General features: G+C 38.5%; 1 protein-coding gene across 2 annotated transcripts in view; it reads left to right on the top strand.

Annotated features, from left to right (window-relative positions):
• The window catches only part of ELOVL4 (ELOVL fatty acid elongase 4), a 62,513-nt gene that overhangs the window by 14,183 nt on the left and 25,609 nt on the right, over nucleotides 1–22,721 (top strand). For both annotated transcript variants that reach the window (XM_037894368.2, XM_043542558.1), the window contains exons 2-3: nucleotides 14,888–15,075; nucleotides 18,621–18,701. In XM_037894368.2, coding sequence (XP_037750296.1) covers nucleotides 14,888–15,075; nucleotides 18,621–18,701 — 269 coding nt within the window. The remainder of the gene's footprint in view (nucleotides 1–14,887; nucleotides 15,076–18,620; nucleotides 18,702–22,721) is intronic.

The following is a 22,721-nucleotide window of genomic DNA, read 5'->3' as shown; positions in this document are numbered from 1 at the left end:
GCTAAGTTAATTAGCCCCTTCCTAGCTACTTCAGCCCCTCCAAGTGAGGATTCTTTTGACATCCTGGCAGACTCTTTTGACAAGCTAAAAAAATGTGATAGAATGTATTTGCAATAAATGCAGTATTTGAAATGTTTATTGTGTGTGCTAATTCTTCAGTTTACAAGCTTAGGACCGAGTGTTGCAGACACTTATTAGTGAGTGTCATGCTCTGTACTGTGAGTGATTCCCTTCAGGTCAAGTAGATTATGTGCAGTAGTAAATACTGTACTTGTTAGTAAATGTTTGCATTATTTAGTAAACATTTGGGCCATTATTTATGAAGCATAGTGTTTCTTTGAGCAGTTTAAATTCTCAAAAACCGCATCAGAAGGAAGCTAATTTAAATCCTTTATAAACATTTTGTTGTAGTTTAATGTGTGTGAGCTCATTAATCCTGACTTGCTTTCTTATGATGGCACTCTTTTGTAAAGTCCTTGCTTAATGATAGCAATAGGAGAGCTGACTGAAGGTATCTGAAAAGTCAAATAAAATAATACAGTACCTCAGGAAGTGATCAACTGGTTAATAATATCTGGGATACTATCATTTTTGTTGGAATTATTAAAATATCAGTTTAAATTTTTTGTCGAAAAACACTGACTGAGATGAAAAAAGCTTGCTCCTGAAGTGCGCCTTTAGAAATGTAACTGTTTAAAGACATCTGCAGAAGTGATGGTAATTGGACAGATGGATATGCTGGATTGGCACTGTAAGTGTCTTTGCGCTGAGAATAGTAGCCATCGCTATTAATACTTTGAAGGGCTCCCCAGATAAATTAGTGAGTAGCAACCTTCTAGCTAAGGAATGAATATGCTCTTAATCTAAAAACCTAAACTACTGTGTGTTGATATTACATGAAATATGAATGCAAGGATATTTTAAACCTGCATTATATATTTTTAGATGTATAATGCTTTCCAAAGCTAATATAGAAATTGGATGGAAAAGACACATTAGACCATGCAGTCATCTTCCTGCTAATGCAGGATTTTCCCCTACAATGTATATTTGTAGGTACGGTATTCTTCTGCCTCTTTTCACAGTTTATACTTACTGGTCAAAATAATTTGGAAAGATTAATTTTTGAGTCTCTATAATAACTTACAGATAATTATAAAGAAAGTAGCCACTAGATTTGACAGAAGCAAATTTCACACCAAAAAAATTGAACACCATATAATATGATTTGGTTGAGCTTCTTTCTGTTTTAGCTTTAGCTCACCACATTATTGATTTTCCCCCACCCCCTAAAAACTTTGGAAGATAGGTTAATTGTGTGTCCTTGTTTTCTTAGCATGTGGATGTTTTATTTAAGTCTTTTATTGAGATTCTCCCCCCAGTGCATGTGTGTAACTTCCACTAATGCTAAAGCGGCATGTGTCTCATAAGGAGAATTTAAATACCACAAGGATAGGTACTTCAAAAAAAAATAATTAAAATATATATTCTTTATCTCTTGCTTCAGATTTATAATGTGGGATTTTGAAGAACTTTCACCCCCCCCCCCCCACAATTACTGTAAAACTTATTCCATATAAAGGTCTGAGTTTTGTATAACTATATTTCTCATGTGGTAAAAACATTAACATTTGTGACTGCTAGACTCCCTGGGGTTTTTTTTCTTTTGTTTTGTTTTGAGTTCATTTTTTCGGCTAAGTGCAAATTAAAACTCTTACCTTTTTGGAATATACACTTTATTTTTCTTACAAAAAGAGATGTAGTTGTGCTGTTGGCTATGCTGTAATGAGTCATTTTACTTGTGATCAAATTAGAATCTGGGTCTTAGGATTTGGAAGATAAATGCATTAATCCACTGAAACATTCAGTCACTCTCTGTCAATTCTAATCAGATAAAGGCATTTGTAATTTTGAACTGAAGCAGTTTGAGGGGTCAGCTTTCTTGCTTTTATATTTAATTTTCATGGGAAGATTCATTTCTCAACTTCTTGCATGTGAATTTGCTGGATTTAATAAGGCAGTAAGTCCCTTTAAAAACCATAGTTTTCTGTGCCCAGCAGATGCCATTTTGGTCATCACACAGTCTAATGAATAGGGTGCACAATAGTACTGATTTTGCTGATGTAAGGATGTTTCTGATTTTTTTGCCTGTTAACAGAATATTTTCAGATTCATTATAAGTATGATATATTATCTGACTGTGAATTAACTTTTCAGAAAAGAAACTCAGGGCAACATCAGAGTGACAGCAGACTATGTTCTTTTGTATACATCAGTCAAGCAACCTTAAATCAGTAAACTGTAGTGAAGTTGTTTTACTGAAGGTACTTATTATGTATTGCTTGATTTGACCATAGCTGTGTGAGTTAATTTAAGCTGTTATAAATGAGTTTCGCATGGACATGCAAAGTAACTTATAAAAGAAACGTTGAGACATGATACAAACCTCCAAAGGACTGCTGTATTTCCTGATACATTGAATACATTCCAGTAGCTCTACTGTAAAAAATATATCTTTGCATTTAGTATTGTCTCAAAAATAAATATAAGAAACCATGGTGTAGTAGGTGTGATAGAAGTTACCAACAATTAACTCATTAGTAGTGGAATGTCAATAATAGAATTGATTAGCCAAAGCATATTTCAAGTGCGTGGGATCTTGTCACCCCTTGTGCAGGCACATAACACCTAAAACATAGTAGAGCTCATAGGTGCTGGAACTAGGATTGCTGGGGGTGCTGCTGCACTCTCTGGCTTGAAGTGGATTCCATTATATACAGGATTTACAGTTTGGCTAAATGGCTTTTAGCACCCCCACTATAAAAATTGTTCCAGCACCCTTCGTAGAACTGTCCCAGGGGAGAGACAGGCCACAGAAAGGCCACCCAGGCAGACTTGGAACCTCAGTGCACAATGAGGAGCGATGCTACGTTGTGTTCTCTTTGAAAATGTTTCGGGTGGGCTGGGGAGCAGCTATTAACCGTGTATCTGAACTATGTAGATCCATTGTTCAAGCTGCAAGCACAGTTACAGTTCAGGGGTTGTAACAGCAACTGTGTAGTTGCAGTGTGATTTGCTCTGTACATTGTGGGGAAGGTTGCCACCCACTGAGATGTTTCCTCAGGTACTGCATAGGTGGTGAAGATTTTACCATAAGTGGAACATATCCATATCACGTTTTTTTACCAGATGTTGTATAACTTGTAGCATTATACTTTGTATTGTGATTTGATGACCTATTAAAGGCATAGCTTTGCACCTTTACACAAAAGAGAACGTAATTACACTAAGAAAACTATTTTTCTTGTCACTTGGAGACTTCAGCTTTACTAGCCTTTTTTGCATTTTGTCAAGTTTTCATCCTATTTTTGAATTTCAGAGTCTCACGTGAAATCTTCAGCCATAATCCTGAAACAGATCTGCATGGGCAGGCACCTGCAGCAGTGTGCAGCCCTAATAAACTCTTGAGGGCTTATCACTGGGTAGAGGGGTCTGTCCATCAAGATCCAGTTGCCAGATCAAGGTCATCTTTGGTTTTGTCTATCCCAGGAGAGAGGTGGAACCTCAAAACCTTCTAGAAACTGTCTGATTCTTTTAAGTTTAATGGAGTTGAGTGCAGTTAGTGTTTGTGGAAGGAAGGTGGTGATGAAATGTCTCCCATATTTTTTCTTATGGAAGGAAATGAAAATATAGGAGGAAATTTTATATCTGGCTATTTTTCTGGGGAGGGGGACCACCTAGTTCAATAAACTATTGGACTAGTAAATAAAAAATTACCTGTCTCTTTTTACTTTTGTCTTCTTTCTTAAGGTTTATTTGGGATTATGATTTCTAATAGTAAGGGGCAGGGGCACATTCTTTGCTTCAAGGAGTTCACAATCTAATAGGATCCCCTTTTTATTCTAGTCTACGGTACTCATGCATGACAAAGCACTTTTGGATTACAGTGAGATAGCTTACTCCAGAGTAGCAGAAGAAATTATGCTATGGAACCCTGCTTGTACAGAAGATCTTGAATCATTTAATATTTTCTGTTCACAGGAAATGACAGAAAAACCCCAAACCCTAATCCACCCTAAACATAGGCTACATAAAAAGCCACAAGAGTTAAAAAAATGCAGGTAGAAGACCAGCAGCAGGGGGGAGGGAGGCTATACGGTTTATTGCACTGAGTGCAACATGTATGATTACCTGCCTCATGGGCATGTGTCATGTGTGTGCATATGGTGCTAGCAACTCACAGCCCTCGGAGATAGAGTATGGGCTCTTAAGGCCAGAGTGGATGAACTGGAGGTACGCAGAGGAGACTTCTGAGGACATAGTAGAATGGTTCCTTTCCTATCTGGCAGCCTCTTTACAGTTAAGGAGGATGAAAGTGTCGAGGCAGGAGAGCATCAACCTGGAGCAGAGGGAAATGGTCCATAGTTGGGACCCACCTTCCAGAGGATGTCATGATATTCTCTCGCACTGAGGATGCCCTTCCAAGGGTGGAGGCCCAGTTTCTAGGAAGAGATAGGTAATAGTCACGGGGGATTCTTTTATTAGAAATAGTTCGGGGGGGGGGGTGTTGATGACCGGGAGAACCTCCTGGCGAAGGTTGCGGATCTCATGACACATCTAGATAGCCTTCTAATAGCACTGGGGAGGAGCCAGTGGTCGTGGTGCCTGTTGGTATGACCAATGACATAGGGAAAGGTAACAGAGTAAAGGCTGCTAGGTAAGAGGTTATAGTCCAGGACCTTCCTAGTAGCATTCTCTCAAATGCTTTAGGTTCCACCCACAGGGCCAGTAAGGCGGGCAGATCTGCAAGGGGTAAATGCGTGGATGAGACAATGATGTAAGGAAGAGGAACTTAGGTTTATTAGGAACTGGGGAACCTTCTGGGGAAGGAGTAGCCTGTACTGGAGTGTTGGATTCCACCTAAACCAGAATGGAACCAGACTACTAGCACATAAAAGTTAAAAAGTTGTAGAGGATTTCTTTAAACTAAGGGATGGGGGAAAGCTAACAGGTATGGAGGAACACATGGTTGGGTCAGAAACATCCCTAGGGAGGATTTCTTAAAGGGGATACTTTATATCCTAGTGTAGAGGAGAGGAAAGAAGTTGGTAAAGTACAGGTAGGATCTAGTGAGGAACAGTCAAACATAAAAGAGTCCCATTTAAACATAAAACATGAAGGGAAGCAACTAAATTCCTTCAAATGCACAAGTGCAAATACTAGAAGTCTAAATACTAAGATGGGTGAAATAGAGTACCTGGCATTAAATGGAGATATTGATATAATAGGCATCACAGAACCTTGGTGGAATGAGGAAAGTCAATGGGACACAGTTATGCCAAGGTACAAAATATATAGGAATGAAAGAGTGAGTTGTGCTGCTGGGGGAGCGGCAATATAAGTTTAAAAAAAAAACATAGTCAAATAATGTGAAAATCTTAAATGAAGAAAACTGTACCATGGAATCTCTATGGGTAGAAATTTCATGCTTGAATAATAAGACAATGGCAGTAGGAATATACTACTGATCACCTGACTGGGATGATGTCAGTGATTATGAAATGCTATGAGAGGTTAGGCTACAAAACCAGAAAATGCAATAATAATGGGTGATGTCAACTATCCTTATGTTGATTAGGTAAATGTTATCTCAGAGTGTGATGCACAGGTAAAATTTCTAGACTCCATAAATGACTGCTTCTTGGAGCAGCTAGTCCTGGAATCTATAAGGGAAGAGGCAGCTTTTGATTTAATCCTAAATGGAACAGGATTTGGTCCAAGAGGTGATATAGCTGAACTGCTCTGTAATAGTGACCATAATGTAATTAAATTTAACATCCTTGTAGAGGGAAAATATATATAACCCCTACCCCCACAGTAATATTTAACTTTGAAAAGGGGAACTACATAAGAATGAGGATGCTAGTTAGGCAGAAATTAAAAAGAGCCGTCAAGGGTAAAGTAGCATGGAGACTACTTAAAAATAATAGAGGCTCCATAATAGAGGTTTTAAACTAAACATATACACCAAATCAGAAAAGACAATAGGTGGACCAAAAGAATGGCACCATGGCTCAACAACAGGATAGTGGAGGCCGTTAAAGGCAAAAAGGCATCCTTCGAAATTTCGAAGTCAAATCCTAATAGGAAAATAGGATGGAGCACAAACTGTGGCAAATAAAATGTACAACTATAAGGCAGGCCAACAAAGAATTTGAGAAGCAATTTAATAAATACACATAAGCTAAGAGTAATTTTTTAAAGTACATTAGAAGCAGGAAGGCTGCCAAACAAGCAGTGGAACCAGTAGATGACACAGGTGTTAAAGAAGCACTCAAGGAAGACAAGGCCACTGCAAAGAAGCTAAATGAATTATTTGCAGTGGTCTTCACTTCAGAGGATGTGATGGAAATATCCACATCAGAGCTATTCTTTTTGAGTGACACATATGAAGTACTGTCCCAAATTAATATGTCAGTAGAAGAGGTTTGAGAACAATTGATAAATTAAACAGTAAGAAGTCATCAGGTATTTGATATTCACTCGAGTTCTGAAGGAACTCCGACATGAAATGGTAGAACAACTAACTGTAGTATATAACCTATTGTTGAAACAAGGTGACTGGAACGTAGTTAATGTAATGCCAATTTTTAAAAAAGTGCTCCAGAGGCAATCCTGCAATTACAGGTCAGTTAGCCTAATTTCAGTACTGGGCAAATTGGTAGAAACTATAGTAAAGAACAGAATTATGGCAAATTGGTAGAAACTATAGTAAAGAACATAATATGTTGGGAAAGAGGCAACACAGCTTTTATAAAGCTAAATCATGCCTCGCCAATCTATTAGAATATTTGAAGGAGTCAATGAGCATGTGGATCAGGGTAATCCTGTCAATATAGTGTACTTGAATTTTCAGAGAGCCTTTGACAAGGTCCATCATCAAAGGCTCTTAAGCAAAGCAGACAGTCATGCATAGCGGTGCGGGGGGTGCTGGAGCACCCCCCCGGCTTGAAGTGGTTTCCATCATATACAGGGTTTACAGTTTGGTTCAATGGCTTTTAGCACCCCCACTATACAAATTGTTCCAGCACCGCTGCAGTCATGGGATAAGAGAGAAAGTCCTCTCGTGGATCAATAACTGGTTAAAAGATAGGAAACAAAGGGTAGGAACAAATGGTCAGTTTTCACAATGGAGAGTGGTGAACAGCGAAGTCCCCTAATGATCTGTACTGAAACCTGTGCTGTTCAACATATTCATTAATGATCTGGAAAAGGGAATGAACAGTGAAGTGGCAAAGTTTGCAGATGATACAAAATTACTCAAGATAATTAAATCCAAAGCTGTCATAAAGGAATCTCACAAAACTCGGTGATTGGGCAACAAAATGGCAAGTGAAGTTCAACATTGATAAGTGCAAAGTAATGCACATCAGAAAAAAAGAATCCCATCTATCTATCTATCCACACAATGATGTGTTCTAACTTAACTGTTACCACCCAAGAAAATTCTGGGAGTCACTGAATAGTTCTCTGAAAACTTCAGCTTGATGCATAGCAGCAGTTAAAAAGGCTAAGAGACTGTTAGGAACTATTAGGAAAGGGACAGAAAATGAAAGAGAAAGTATCATAATGCCACTATATAAATCCATGGTGTACCCATACCTTGAATACTGTATCCTATCTCAGAAAGGATATAGTGGAGTTGGAAAAGGTTCAGAGAACGGCAGCAAAGACAATCGGGTATGGAATGGCTTCCATACAAGGAGAGACTAAAAAGATTATGGCTATGCAGCTTAAAAGAGACGACTAAGGGGGGATTGCTAGAGATCTATAAAATCATGAAGGATGTGGAGAAGTGTTATTTACCCTTTCACGCAATATAAAAATCAGGAGTCATCTGATGAAATTAATAGGCAGCAGGTTTAATATAAACAAGAGGAAATACTTTTTCACATAAAGCACAACTAACCTATGGAACTCATTGCCATGGGGGATCATGATGGCCAAAAGTATAACTGGGTTAAAAAAATAACTAGATAAGTTCACAGAGAATAGGTCTATCAATGGCTATCAGCCAGGATGGTCAGGGATGCAACCCCATGGTTGGGCAACCCTGAACATCTGATTACCAGAAGCCAGGAGTGTAAGAGAGGGATGGATCACTCCATAATTGCTCTCCTCCTGAAGCTGTGCTCTCCTCCTGAAGCTCTGATATGGGCCAGTCAGAGACAGGATTCGGTGCAAGATGGACCATGGTTTGACCCAGTATGGCAGCTCTTACGTATGTACTAAATACTATGGTAGCATGAGCACAAGACTGCCACTGCCTCTGTGTTAGCTAGGACAAGTCATTTGACCCCCAATGCCCCCTTTTCCCCTATCTGTCTGACATTTTATATAGATATTTACCCTCTTTTCTTTATAAAATTCTTTACAGATGAAAAGCCCTGTCAAAATGTAATTATTTGTATTTATTCATATTTCTGTCCTATAGTTCCCAAACTAAATTAGTCAGAATATAATGTGTTGTTAATGCTCTAAGCATGCAAAAATGTTATGGTGTGAGTTTGTGCAGAAAACAAGGATAAGACAGCTGAGGAGATTAACTAGTAGGTTCTCGATTATAATTATGTCTAATCCATGCACCTTTTATCCCCAAGCACTTTACAAACATAGCTATACTGATATAGAAACTAAACTCAAGAATCACTTCTCCTTCCCCTTAAAGGCATCGATTATCAGGTTCTCACTGAACCTCACTGAGGGCTTCTTCTTTGGGTGAAACATGTCCATTGTCCAAAGTCTCACCATAATGGTAGGCAGGAGTTTGACAGGACATGAAGAATCTAGGGGTAGTTTTATAAGGTCCAGTCGTGTGCCTATTTTTGAGGTCCCTGTATGTATATGTAGGCAAGCTGAAAAATACCATAGGCTAGAAGGGATGGGGACAGCATCAGGGGAAATGGGGGAAGGTTGGGGTATATCTTTCTCTGCGGGTAGCTGCTCACATCTTGATCACCCTGGTTCCTATCTACTCCCTGGCCAGGGCTCAGGGTTACAAGGTGGTGTGTGACATGTGCTGGAGCAGAAATACAGATCAGCCCCCACAATATTTTTATTGCAGGGGTACTAGCCCCCACTGCCCTTGGTTTTGCCACACCTGCCATACACCTAATAAGAGTGGACCCAAAGTGTGTGCCTATGCGGATTTTGGGTGTTTGTACGACACAGGGATTTTGAAACGAGACTTCAGACAAGCAGGCCTATGATCTTTGCATATCTTTGGGAGAGAGCAAGTCCAGTCAGTTCTGACAGGCCTAACATCAGTGCAGGCACAACATCCGTTCACATTTAGCTATGAATGTGAATGATACTGTTATAAGTATTAGCACTAAAGTCCCCTTCAGGTCAATGTGAATTTGTGCCATGGCAGCACTAGAGAATGCAATCCTGGACTACTTCAGAAATCCAGAGATTTCAGGATCAGTTTTATTTTTATCTCACTATTTTTATCTCACTTTATATAAAGTGTTTTTACTAATTAAGCCAATAGAGATATAATGATAGCCTGAATTCTACCCCATCGGAGGCAGAACATTGCCAAAGAGGGAAGAACCTGACCTGTTCCAGATGGTAACAATACAATGCCCAATTTACAACTGGGAAAATTAGCTCATCAAAGCAGATTGATTTGTTTACTTTTTCCCTGCCTGGGAAGAGGATGATAATGGGAACTCTCACCAAAGCCTGGTCACCTTTTAGAGTTAGAGTTGTGGGCTATGCCTCTCCTGATGCCTGCATTGTCCATCTCCACTCTGGTTTCTTTGCACGTATGGTATTTGAGAGACTCAGAGTTTTTCTGTGCCAGACATTTTCTCCAGTCATTTCCATTGGGTTGTAGTTCCCCTTGATGCAGAAGAAGGAATTGCTTATTATGCTGGAAGTTGCTGGGACTCATATGGTCTCCCTCTGCTCCCATTTCAATACTGGCATATTAGTCATTCAGTGTCTTTTGAACCGCTGGCTGGAGATTAAAGGGAAGATCTTCTGATGCAGTCTTGCCCCTTTGCCCTGCTCAGGCAGTGCAAAGAGGCTGCGAAGCAACTGGATCTCTTTTTGTTCCTGTGTTGCCACACCCTGGCAGCCTTCCATGTATGAGATGAGAAGGTGATGTAGCCAGAGCATGCTACTTCTTGGCTACTCCCAGCTCTCAGATGGCCCGGAACTGACTCCAGAATCTAGAAGCCATAACTGGTTCCATTGCAGATACCCTCTTATCTTTGCTTGGCAGAAGCTGAGCACAGTTGAGAATCTGCGTCAATTATTTCATTCTGTTAGGAAGCTGAGGTTCTGTTCTTTCTGGTGGTATAAGCATTGCACTTGTTTACCTCAATTTGCTAGAGAGAAAGCAGTTGCTAAAATTGAATGGTAATAGAAGTGTGGGTGGGATGGTAAAATGGTAATCATCACAATGTGATTTCTGGGAAAATATTTAGCATCTTGCTAGGCTGGAAACAAATGCTGCAGTGCTGAGTATCCCAGACTTTGAGTACTGTAAAATCATGGTTCTCATACTCTTCACAGATTAGATCATATTTTAATAGAGATACTGTCCCAAGAACTGTGTTAATTACGGTCACCTCTTGCCCTTAATGTTTCCTCCCATTCTCACCCAGTCTGTTCCACTATATCTCTCTAGCACAGTTGTCAACTTTCATGCAGTAAATAAGCACCCTGACTTTCACACTAAACTAAAAATCAAGCTAATTCCATTTCAAAGCAAGCCAATCCCTAAGAACCCCAACACTCTATGTGACTAGATTTCCCGCCCCTCCCAGCGTGCAGTCTGGGACTGTGGTGGGCCCGCTGTGCACCCCTGACTCTCTCCCCTCCTTGCCCTTGCTTGCTGGGAGCCGATCAAAAAAAGGGAAGCAACAAGCTGCAACAAGCTACAAGCCAAAACTTGCCAACAAGCAACTCACAAACCAATTAAGCCAAAACCAAGCCCAATTTCTGCTTTTTCCCACAGGTTTGGCATGTCTACTCTCTGGTTCACTGTAAATGTTTCTCTGCCACTTGATCCACTTCTCTTTTCCCTCTACATACTTCCCTGATGCTTGGGTCTTCTCTCCCCTGCACAAGTTGCCTAGCTGCCTGGTTCCCTTATCCTATTGGCTCCTCTTGTTCTAACAGGACCAGTCCTGCTAGTGGCTCCAGTTTTTGAGTCTGTCTCCTATTCCCTTTCCTCTTCCTATTAAATAGTAACAGCCCGTAGTGGAAGTAGTTAGTCTGGTTTCTGTTCCCTCTATTTAGGCCTCCAAGCTCTTAATTGCAAAGAAAGGTGTCTGGAAGCGGGGAGGAAGCGCCAGCACCATGTGATTTGTCCTTCCTGCAGGCCACAGTCCAGGAAATTCTGCTATACAGAACTTATTAAAAGCCCAGGTGGTTTTGAGATATCAGACCTAAAATGTAGTTCTAATTTGTACAAATGGAAATTTTATGTTTTATAGTTCTCTCATTGATTCTGTGTCAGAATTGCACAATTTACAAATGAAAAGATGGGGTTTCTGTCAGCCCTGCAACTTAACCTGAGATCAAGAAGTTATATATTAGTTCAGGGTTATGCAACATGACCAGTAATAAGGATTCTGCATGCCAAATTTTACCCTTAGTTACATATGTACAACTGTATTTCTTTCAGTGAGGTTGCACAAGTATAACCAAGGGCAAAATTTTAAGACAGTGATATTCCACAAGTGACGCTGTAATTGAAATTTAGTTAACAATACCACTAGTAGTGCATGAGCCAGAAAATAATCCTGTTCACTCTCCTACAGCTGTGCTGACGGTAATGAACAAGTTACTCTTCGTATGTAGAGTAACTAGATACAATTCTGAGTACAGATAAAAAGCAGATCTGCTGATTAAACTGGTGCCATTTTTTACAGAGTTATTTTTCAAAGTGGAGCCATGCTTTAATTACTGCATCTCAAAGATGTCACTACGTCCTCAGACTAGCAGTGCTTTTTTTGACACTGAACCAGGACTTAGTATAGCAAATTCCGGGCCTTTAAGTATAACTTCAGATCTCTGGAGTGGTGCTCTTGAGTGACTCATTGAATCTATAAATAAAACCTTGGTCTCCCACATGGCAGCACAGGGTACTCTCACTAAGCCAGCCCTTTGAACTGTTTTATTTAGTAGTTTTCCAATACTCTTATCATTACCTCTAGATCTGAGGCATAGGACACTGACCTATATATCAAGTATAACAATTGGTCCTGCATTAAACTTAGTGTGGTTAAGTTAATTAATGCCTAATTTAAACTAATATAAAAGCAATTAAATTTTGAGTTCTCTGGTTTACCACATTTATGTGTATCCATACTTGAACCTGAATGACATTGGTGCCAATTCATTTTGTTGCAATAATGTGACTGTAATTTGTGATGGCCAATGATAAAATTGTTTTTTGTGGACCTGACCAATATAATTTGCCTCACACAGTAATTCCCTAGCTTTTGAATTGTGTACACTAATTTGCATTTTTCTAACCTTTTAAAAGTGTAATGTTACTAAAATACTTTCTTTTGTTTTAAAAAAAATGAATGATCAGTGAAAGGACAAGTGCTTTATCTCTTAACTGCCAAGTCCATCTATACCAGGTAGGATAGATGTTATACGAACCTTTAAAAGAAGCAGTGAGAAACAAAGAAGCATCCTTTAAAAAGTGGAAGTTAAATGCTAGTGAGGAAAATAGAAAGGAGCATAAACTCTGGCAAGTGAAGTGTGAAATTGTAATTAGGAAGGCCAAAAAAGAATTTGAAGAACAGCTAGCCAAAGATTCAAAAAGTAAGAACAAATTTTTTTTTCAGTACATCAGAAGCAGGACGCCTGCTAAACAACCAGTGGGGACACTGGACGATCGAGATGCTAAAAGAGTACTCAAGGATGATAAGGCCATTGCGGAGAAACTAAATGAATTCTTTGCATTGGTCTTGACGGCTGAGGATGTGAAGGAGATTCCCAAACCTGAGCCATTCTTTTTAGGTGACCAATCTAAGGAACTGTCCCAGATTGAGGTGTCATTAGAGGAGGTTTTGGAACAAATTGATAAACTAAACAGTAATAAGTCACCAGAACCAGATGGTATTCACTCTAGAGTTCTGAAGGAACTCAAATGTGAAATTGCAGAACTACTAACTGTAGTTTGTAATCTATCATTTAAATCAGCTTCTGTACCAAATTACTGGAGGATAGCTAATGTGACACCAATTTTTAAAAAGGGCTCCAGGGGTGATCCTGGCAATTACAGGCCAGTATGCTCGGTACTGAAATCAGGCTAACTGGTTGAAACTATTGTAAAGAACAAAATTGTTGGACACATAGATGAACATAATTTGTGGGGGAAGAGTCAACATGGTTTTTGTAAAGGGAAATCGTTCCTCACCAAGCTACTAGAATTCTTTGAGGAGGTCAATAAGCATATGGACAAGAGGAAATCCAGTGGATATAGTATACTTAGATTTTCAGAAAGCCTTTGACAAGGTCCCTCACCAAAGGCTCTTAAGCAAAGTAAGCTGTCACGGGGTAAGAGGGAAGGTACTCTCATGGATTGGTAACTGGTTAAAAGATAGGAAACAAATGGTAGGAATAAATGGCCAGATTTCAGGATGAAGAGAGGTAAATACTGGTGTTCCCCAAGGGTCTGTACTGAGACCAATCCTATTCAACATATTAATAAATGATCTGGAAATCAGATAAATAGTGAGGTGGCAAAATTTGCAGATGATACAAAACTACTCAAGATAGTTAAGTCCCAAGCAGACTGCGAAGAGCTATAAAAGGATCTCATAAAACTGGGTGACTGGGCAACAAAATGGCAGATGAAATTCAAAGTTGATAAATGCAAAGTAATGCACATTGGAAAACATACTCTCAACTATACATATAAAACGATGGGGTCTAAATTAGCTCTTACCATTCAAGAAAGAGATCTTGGAGTCATTGTGGATAGTTCTCTGAAAACATCCACTCAATGTGCAGTGGCAGTCAAAAAAGCGAACAGAATGTTGGGAGTCATTAAGAAAGGGATGGATAATAAGACAGAAAATATCATATTGCCTCTATATAAATCCATGGCACACCTACATCTTGAATACTGCGTGCAAATGTGGTTGCCCCATCTCAAAAAAGATATTCAGGAATTGGAAAAGGTTCAGAAAAGGGCAACAAAAAGGGTATGAAACAGCTTCCATATGAGCAGAGATTAATAAGACTGGGACTTTTCAGCTTGGAAAAGAGACGACTTGCGGGGGGGGGTATGCTAGAGGTCTATAAAATCATGAGTGGTATAGAGAAAGTAAATAAGGAAGTGTTATTTACTCCTCATAACACGAGAACTAGGGGGTCACCAAATAAAATTAATAGACAGCAGGTTTAAAACAAACAAAAGGTAGGTTTTTTTACACAATGCACAGTCAACCTGTGGAACTCCTTGCCAGAGGATGTTGTGAAGGCCAAGACTATAACAGGTTCAGAAAAGAACTAGATACATTCATGGAGGATAGGTCCATCAATGGCTATTCGCCAGTATGGTCAGGGATGATGTCCCTAGCCTCTGTTTTCCAGAATTTGGGAATGGGCGATGGGATGGATCACTTGATGATTACCTGTTCTGTTCATTCTCTCTGGGGCACTTGGCACTGGCCATTGTCGGAAGACAGGATGCTGGGCTAGATGGACCTTTGGTCTGATCCAATATGGCTGTTCTTAACTTTTAAGAAATGTGATGCCTAAAATTACAGTGAATATATTTTATTTAAACTTAATGAAAAAATATGTAGTTTGTTATTTCAGTTAATTTGTTGTGTTTTATTTCCCTCAGACAAACGTGTTGATGACTGGTTCTTGATGCAATCTCCATTTCCAACACTGACTATAAGCACTCTTTACCTCCTCACTGTCTGGCTGGGTCCCAAGTGGATGAGGAGAAGAGAACCCTTCCAATTGCGCTTCTTATTGATTAGCTACAACTTTGGAATGGTTCTACTTAACTTCTATATTTTCAAAGAGGTTGGTTTTGTATTTTTATACTTTTGAATGTGGTAGAATTCACAACTTTGACAGTGTTAGATAAATTGTATCATTTTTATATTCTCTGGATAATTTTACTGGCTGTTTTGGAAGCTGAATACATTGATTGGATTTTTTAGAGCTCTGCTGGAATTGGTATATATCACGAATTTGTGAATCAGCATACTGTAAAAGCATATATGTAGGAGTCATGTAGAATAGCTTGACTTATTAATACTTTGTTTTAACTCTGATAGTAAAAATCCTTTTTGAGTGGAAGGCATGTCTGTCCCTGCATCAGATTCTTCTCACAAGTACCCAATTCTGGAGCAGATCAACGGAAGTCAGTGGAGTTATTCTAGATTTATACCAGTGTAACTAAAATGAGAATTTGGCACTCTGTCTTTAGGTTTTTTCTGCAAGGTCTCAGACAGGCTATTATATTAGAAACTGAAGGATAGCTACATTATATTAACTTGTATTTTCAGTGTATGTCTGCAAAATACTAATGAGGTAATGGAAATTCAAACTTTTGTTGATCTTTAGAATGAGAACAAAAGAGGTAAATCATATTTTCTTTTAGTTAAGGGCAGTGAGGCAAAATTTTACAATAGTATTTCTACTCAGTTCATAGAGTTTTCTGTTGAAAAACATGAGATTTCACAAACAAGGATTTATGATAGCCAAGTTACTTGGTCTTGCTGCCTGCTACACTTCACCTTTCTTAAGCCTTGTTTACATGGGTAAATTGACCAGCATGGCTAAAGCAGAGTATGTTACTCCTCAGTAGCTATTCTGGAATAGCTCCCTAGTGGACACTTTATTCCAGAATAGAGTATTCCTAAAGGGAGTTATTATGGAATAACTATCGCAGAATATTTTATTCCGCTACAGTTATGACAGTGAATTTCCTTGTGTGGGCAGTGCCTTAATGGGATCATGTTCAGTGACCTAAGCTTGAATTATCTTGCATATAACTTTATAAGGCGAGAAATGTTCACCTGAATGCTCTTATTAATAGAACATCCCTTACTGCTTTTTAGTGCAATTCACATCAGTTCAGCAAACATTTTGCTGATTTAAAATTTGTGACTATCTTCATTCACTTGCTGAAAATCTTTCTTCAGATTAACTCCTTGATGGAAGAATTTAGATTTTGCTAGCACAAGATCTGTTGCCAGGAGCCTGGAATTAAGCAAGTGAACTGTGCAGTTGAAACTAACAGCTTTTGGAAACAGGACTCTTAAAAACTCTATTTTTATGTGTTCACCATAGAAGTGGTATTGTTCCCGACAATTATTTTTTCATATGGGCCCAGGGCTTCTTTTACAGCATTGTTTGGCTATGTGGAAGCTACTTGTGTGAAGACAAACTCAGTAGAACGAATTTTAACCTCCGTGAAAGTCCTCTCGCTATTAGATTATTCAGAGCATACTGGACCACATTCCTCTCCAGTTTACACCACCCAGTGAAGACAATAGGATTGCAAAGAGTATATGTTAAAGCAGAATTTGACTCAATGTGTGTCTCGTCTAATTGCAAAGAATAAACAGTGCAGTGTCAGCACTACATTTGATTTCTTCAGCTAAAGGTGGGAAAGGGAAGGTAACTCCAAGGTCCTCTCTGAAGACTTGTAATACAGGTAGTGTATGCTGGAGAGGGGGAAAGAGAGATTGTTGATCTAAAAATAATACATTCTGTAGTTGCTGTCACATTACATCACTTTTTCAGGTAGATGGCCACCTTCAGCACTAAGTTTCAAAATGTTAGTGCTAATTAAAAACTTAATGTCAGTTTATTCATGGTCACAAGCACTGCTTATCTTGTGAACTTTGCATTGAAGAACACTGGTGCAGAAGCTGCAAATCAAAATCCTCAAGACTCTTCTCCATTCTTTTAATGAACAGCAAGACCAATTTCAGGATACTCTCAGTGTGTTACTCTGCTCCTGTAGTAGAATCTTTAAAGTTACCACAGTGGTATTGGAATCCCCCACTGCACCAAGTTCAGCTTCAAAAAAACAGTTCTACTACTGCTATCATTGAAATGGCTCTGGTGTGTTTATCTAATGTTAAAGCTATGACTAGTAACTGGTACAAATCAGATTACCCAGTAAACTCAATATACATTAGGTATCATTTTTAAACTTCAGAATGCTGTCCAGGTATCCTTTCTGATGGCTAAATCCATCAACAACCTTAGAAACCTTTTGACTATGACACTTATAGACTTTTTTAAGGCCAGAAAGGACCATTTAGATCATCTTGTCTGACCTGTATAACACAAACCGTAGAATTTTACCCACTTTCCCCTGATCCACGTGAACTCATTAGGTGGGATCAGGCCAGTAAGTGGGCTGGTCTTACAATGAATTGTAAGAGGACTCAGTGGGCTGTGCTGATTTAATTGTTCTCTCTCCCTATTAACTCTTTTTTGAAGGGTCGTTTTTGTCATCTCTCCCTTTCAGCATGTATATACAGCAACTAGTGAAGCTTGATGCCCTGAGCTGCAGATTTATCAGTATCTGAATGACATGCAACTTTACACCATCTCTTTGTTAGCTACTCCATTCTTTTCCTCCTCTTCCAGTATCTGACAGAGATGGGGACACAGAGCAGTAAATTCATTGAAGATTGATCTGAATAACATAGAAGTGACTGCTCAGTAGAGGCTGGAATAGAGGCTGCAGTCTCTTCTGGAGGTCATCTATATAACCATTCTATGCCATTATGGCTGACAGCCTTGAAGTTGGACCTGATTCATTGCTGTCTTTGAATTTGGAGACATGGCGGGGGAGGGAGGCAGCATGACATACCTTTTTAAAGTTGACCAAAAGGCTGTGGCCCCTCCCTTCAGATGAGAACGTATAACGGTGATTGAAAACGTTATCTCCTGCAGGCTAAATTACTGCAAAGTGCTTTATTTGGGATGACCCTTCCAGAGCACTTGGAAGCTTCTGCTGGTACAGAATGCAGCAGTTAGCCTCAAAGTGGCATGTATATGAACACATTATACCACTGCTTTTTACTGGTTTTGTATTTGCCTCTGTGTACATTTCCAAGTGTTGGTTACAATATTATAGCTCTGAATGATCTAGGTCCCAGCTATCTGAGAGAGCATTTTCTCTCCCTATATCTGATCATAGAGTTACACTTCTTGTTGGTTTCATTAAGGGATCCTGTGTCTCAGAAACATGCTCCCTCTGATGGCAGGTTCCATGTATGAATGGCTTTAGGTCACAGTGGAAGTCATCATCATTTATTCTGTTCTCTAAATATCTTGCAGACTATTCAGTTTATTTTTTTTCTGAGTATTTTATGTTTAATTTAGGGGACCGCTTGTTTTGACACCACAAGATATGAAAAAGTACATTGTTAAAACTAAATATTGACCACTTTTTAAAATAGCATCTTTGTATTGTAAATAAAAATTATTTAAAATACTGCTTTTGGAGTAAGTGTATAACAACACTAAAATCACTAATAAATAATAAAATTATCTTTTTATGGACTCTTTCCCCTCATATATAATTTTAATATTTTCAGCTATTTTTGGCATCCAGAGCTCAAGGGTACAGCTATATCTGCCAGACAGTGGATTATTCAGATAATATTTATGAAGTCAGGGTGAGTACCCTTTTTATGTACTGTTATTCTGCACAGACAAGAGTGTATTTTAAGCTTTAACTCAACAAGTCTGAAAACCACATGTTTAGAAGCAAAAGGTATTGATCAATCTTCCATCTCTTCACCCCATGCTCTTCTGCAATCCTCTGCTTCCTTCCATGGTTAGCTTCATGTCATCTTTCGCTCACTTCCAAAAGACAGACTAATACCATATGATAACATACATTGCATAAACTTATATTAATATGCAGTTTTCAAGATATACATTCTAAATAAAGTCAGGAAATGCAAATATTAAAATTCTCATACCACTGTGGATTTGCTCACATACTTCTCCTTTTGTATGGCTTAAAAATAGCAGTGTTAGATGTGCAAGTCTAGGCCAGCAATCCAATTGATTGTTTCAGGTGCCAGAGTGGATTTCAGAGATACTACTGGGATATGATTGGGACATTGATTGACAAGGAGTTCCATAGTTGGAAGTCTATTTCCACAGTCACAGATAGGCTTGATTCTCAGTGCCCATTTATGGAGAAAGTAGGTGCATCTGCCGTCTGATGTGTGGATGTGATTCAGAGTGGATCATATTTTCTGTGGGAGTGAAAAGCCACAGGGTTCTTTGGTTGAGTCCTTGCTGAGGCATTTATTCGGGATATTGACATCTTTCCATCTTGCTTACCTGTAGTCTTTGGAGGAAAACCCAAATCTTTGAGCTCTTGAGCTGTAACCCACAAAAAGGTTTTCTGGATTTGAGTTGAAATCTTAGTATATTATTTAGGTCTTCATGTATTGGAAGATTCTTGTTTCCTTAAATAAGATGGAAGAATTCTCATGTTTCAATGACTTTGGGGGCTGGGGTGGATATGCACTACTACAGGAAGCCATGGTTGTGTCATTGACATCACTGTGCCCGTAATAATCTAAACAATGGTATTAAGAATGGACAAGTGATGTGTAGGAGTGGTGTATCCAGATTGGTTAGCAGTATTCTCTGTAGAGTAGACAAGGACCGGTGAAGAGGAGAGTAGAGTTTTTGCATCAGCCCTCCAGGTCATTCCTGCTAGTTGCTGGATGAGATTTACACACATTTTTATTTTGTCGTGAATTTTTTCAGATGTTGTTGGCATGTGAAGCTTCATTCTAATGTTACACCAAGATATTTCAGGGTGGGAATGTGTCATATCTGCTGGCCACAGAAATCTGCATGGAGTTCCACCTTTCCTTTTGATGTTTAGAAAAATTCTGACACAATAGTCTTAGAGGGGTTTGGTTTTAGCCTCCAGTATAAAAAGTATTCTTCCATGACACATTGAACATCCTGGATGATATTTTCAAACGTACTTAAATGACTCAGTGAGACTTAAGTGCTTCTGAAGGTTTTGGCCACTTTACATGAAAACTTAGTTTTAACAGTCTAATCCAAAATAGTGTTTATATAGTGCTGTTTAATATGTTTAATTAGTAGAATATCCTAAACAAGAACAAAATCCCTTCCCTGAATGGTTGTCTAGCTATGGGTAAAACTCAAAAAGTCCACAGTCTGCTTAAACATCCTAACAGCATGGAAATGAAGAAAAGAATCGCAATTGTCATCATCATCACCACCACTTTATATCAGTTGCATGGCCAATATTGCAAAGCATGAGCAGGAGTAGTGACTCTATATGCAGGATTTTTAGGTCATGTTGTCAGAAATCCTTCACCTTCATCATTGCCATGTTCTTTGCCTCGTGCAGAGCACTGCAGCAGAGCTCAATTCTGTGAAGTACTAGATGTCCTACTACTTTTGCTGACCTCTCAATGGCTCACCTCTTGCACAATGTAATCAAAATAATTCTGTTGCATTTTGGACCTTCTGAAACCCCTCTGAGGAAGAGAGGTCACCTGTCATACTACATAAAAGAACACAATACAGTGAATAAAAAGAAAATGGCATATGCTACAGACATTATGTATGCCCAGTGCGAGCAAGATAACATTGCCAAAAGGAACCTTAACTTTTTCAAACTTCATGATAAGTTTTAGATAAACTTTCAGAAGAGAAGCTTAAATGAATTCACAGATTCTAAACCTAAACCATAATGCCTAGGTTTCCAGTTGATCTAGTTGGAATATGGTGGGGAAAAATATAAACTGAATAATACCTATTATTTTACTAAAATAGCAGTAATTGGTTGGTAATACCAAACCAATCTTTTATAGACTTTGTCCAATATCAAAAGTTGATTTTCATAACAAAATATCTGATCATTCTTCTGAGTGTATTCCAAATTTATGAAAACTTAATGATATGCTAGTTACATTTTAGATACAATTATTTTTTAAAAAACTTTGTATTCTGTAAAGACATAACACAATTAAATCTGCACAGTTTCATAGGCGCATTTCCTCCTCCTGTAATACAAGACATTCCAAGTGTTGTTACCTAATAGGGAGTTTGAATTTAATTTCCAGACAGTTTCAGTAGGTCCTGCATATGTATTAAGGACTTAATCTCATGAATCCTTTCTTTGCCCAGATAGAAATCTTTAATTTAAAACAAAATATTTCCTGATACTCAATTTTCTTTAATTAAATTAGTAAAAATAATCTTAGGAGTATCCAAATCAGTTTTGGTTGCTCTTTCACTTGAAAGTTTACCGTCTGTAAACTTTTTATCATACCTTAAATTGGTGGCATATGTTCTAATAGATCTAGATTAAAAAAAACAACTAGTTTTAGATTTGAATCAAGACCGCTAATTTAATAGCCCAAATATCTCTCTGAAGATGAGTGTCTGTATTGGAATATATATTCTCACTGGTAATAGAATAACCAGTGGATAAAGTTGTCAGGAGTATAGGAAAATTAATGGCTTGATCTTGCACTATTCAAGTCAATGGGGGTTCTTCCATTGATTTGAATGGCAGCAGGCTCAAACCCTAAGGAACTTGTACTATTAACCAGCAACTTCAACCCTCTAGGTGGTGCAGAGGTTCAGCAGCTACAACTCCAGCCTATCAGATGGCATAGTAGACTAGATAGAAATCTCAGAATCAATCCTCTAGAAGAGATTCAAAGTTAACAACTTTTTCTAACAAAATTTGAACCTGTTGATTTTTAAAATGGCTGCTACCAAGTTGAATTTTGATGTTCAACCTGCAGATATATATGGCCACCAAAATTCACCAGAAATGTTTGATATACCAATGGTTTGTGCATGAACTTATCATTGAAATCAAACTGTACTTCTCAGTCTATTAAGAAGAGAAATGAGAAGACACAAATCATGGTTTTAACACCTATTGCACCCTAATATTCAACTTTTGATAGCTTTGAGTCATCTGTATATTGTAATATTAGAAATAAGTTAGTCAAACACAGAAGCTATTTTCTCATAAAAAAGTGAAATCATTTTCTCAATTTCTTGCATGCTTAGTATTTGTATAGTATGTAATGCTTTGTAGTTTGACCAGAATTAACATAGACGTTCTGGCAATGGTACTTTTTTTTACAAACAAAGCAACAGTCGTTAGCTGAGATGGTTTATAACATTCATATTGGTTACAGCTGAAGATAAACTGGTAGTAATGGAACTGGTAGGAAGTCTCAACAGATCAACCCCAGTTTCCTACAGTCTCTACTTGCTTCTTGGCAAATAACACAGAGAAGATGGGCATGAAGTCAGTGAACAAGGATTGCGTAGAATACGGGAGGCAACAGCCATTAGAAAGAAACTACACAATATCATATACGGTGAGGCCATTGACAGAACTGAGTCCATCATTCATTCAGAACAGGCAGTATCAATTGTGTGGCACAGAAATTGCTATGCCCAATACACTGACAAGAGCAAATTCTAGAGGCTACAGAACATAAGAGTATGTGGCAGGCTGTAGTTTTCTCATTAAAAACAATCAGTGTCCGTAATACAAGACAGTCCAGTTTTGTGAAACCTATGAACTGGAGATGTTTTGACAAGACGTGCATCATAAACAGAGACTCATCTCTGTTACTACATTCAAGATGAATGAACAGATA

The sequence above is a fragment of the Chelonia mydas genome, chromosome 3 (assembly GCF_015237465.2).
Source record: "Chelonia mydas isolate rCheMyd1 chromosome 3, rCheMyd1.pri.v2, whole genome shotgun sequence".
Classification (NCBI taxonomy): domain Eukaryota; kingdom Metazoa; phylum Chordata; order Testudines; family Cheloniidae; genus Chelonia; species Chelonia mydas.
Note: the sequence above shows the minus strand (reverse complement) of the source record. Positions and strands in the feature narration are given on the sequence as shown.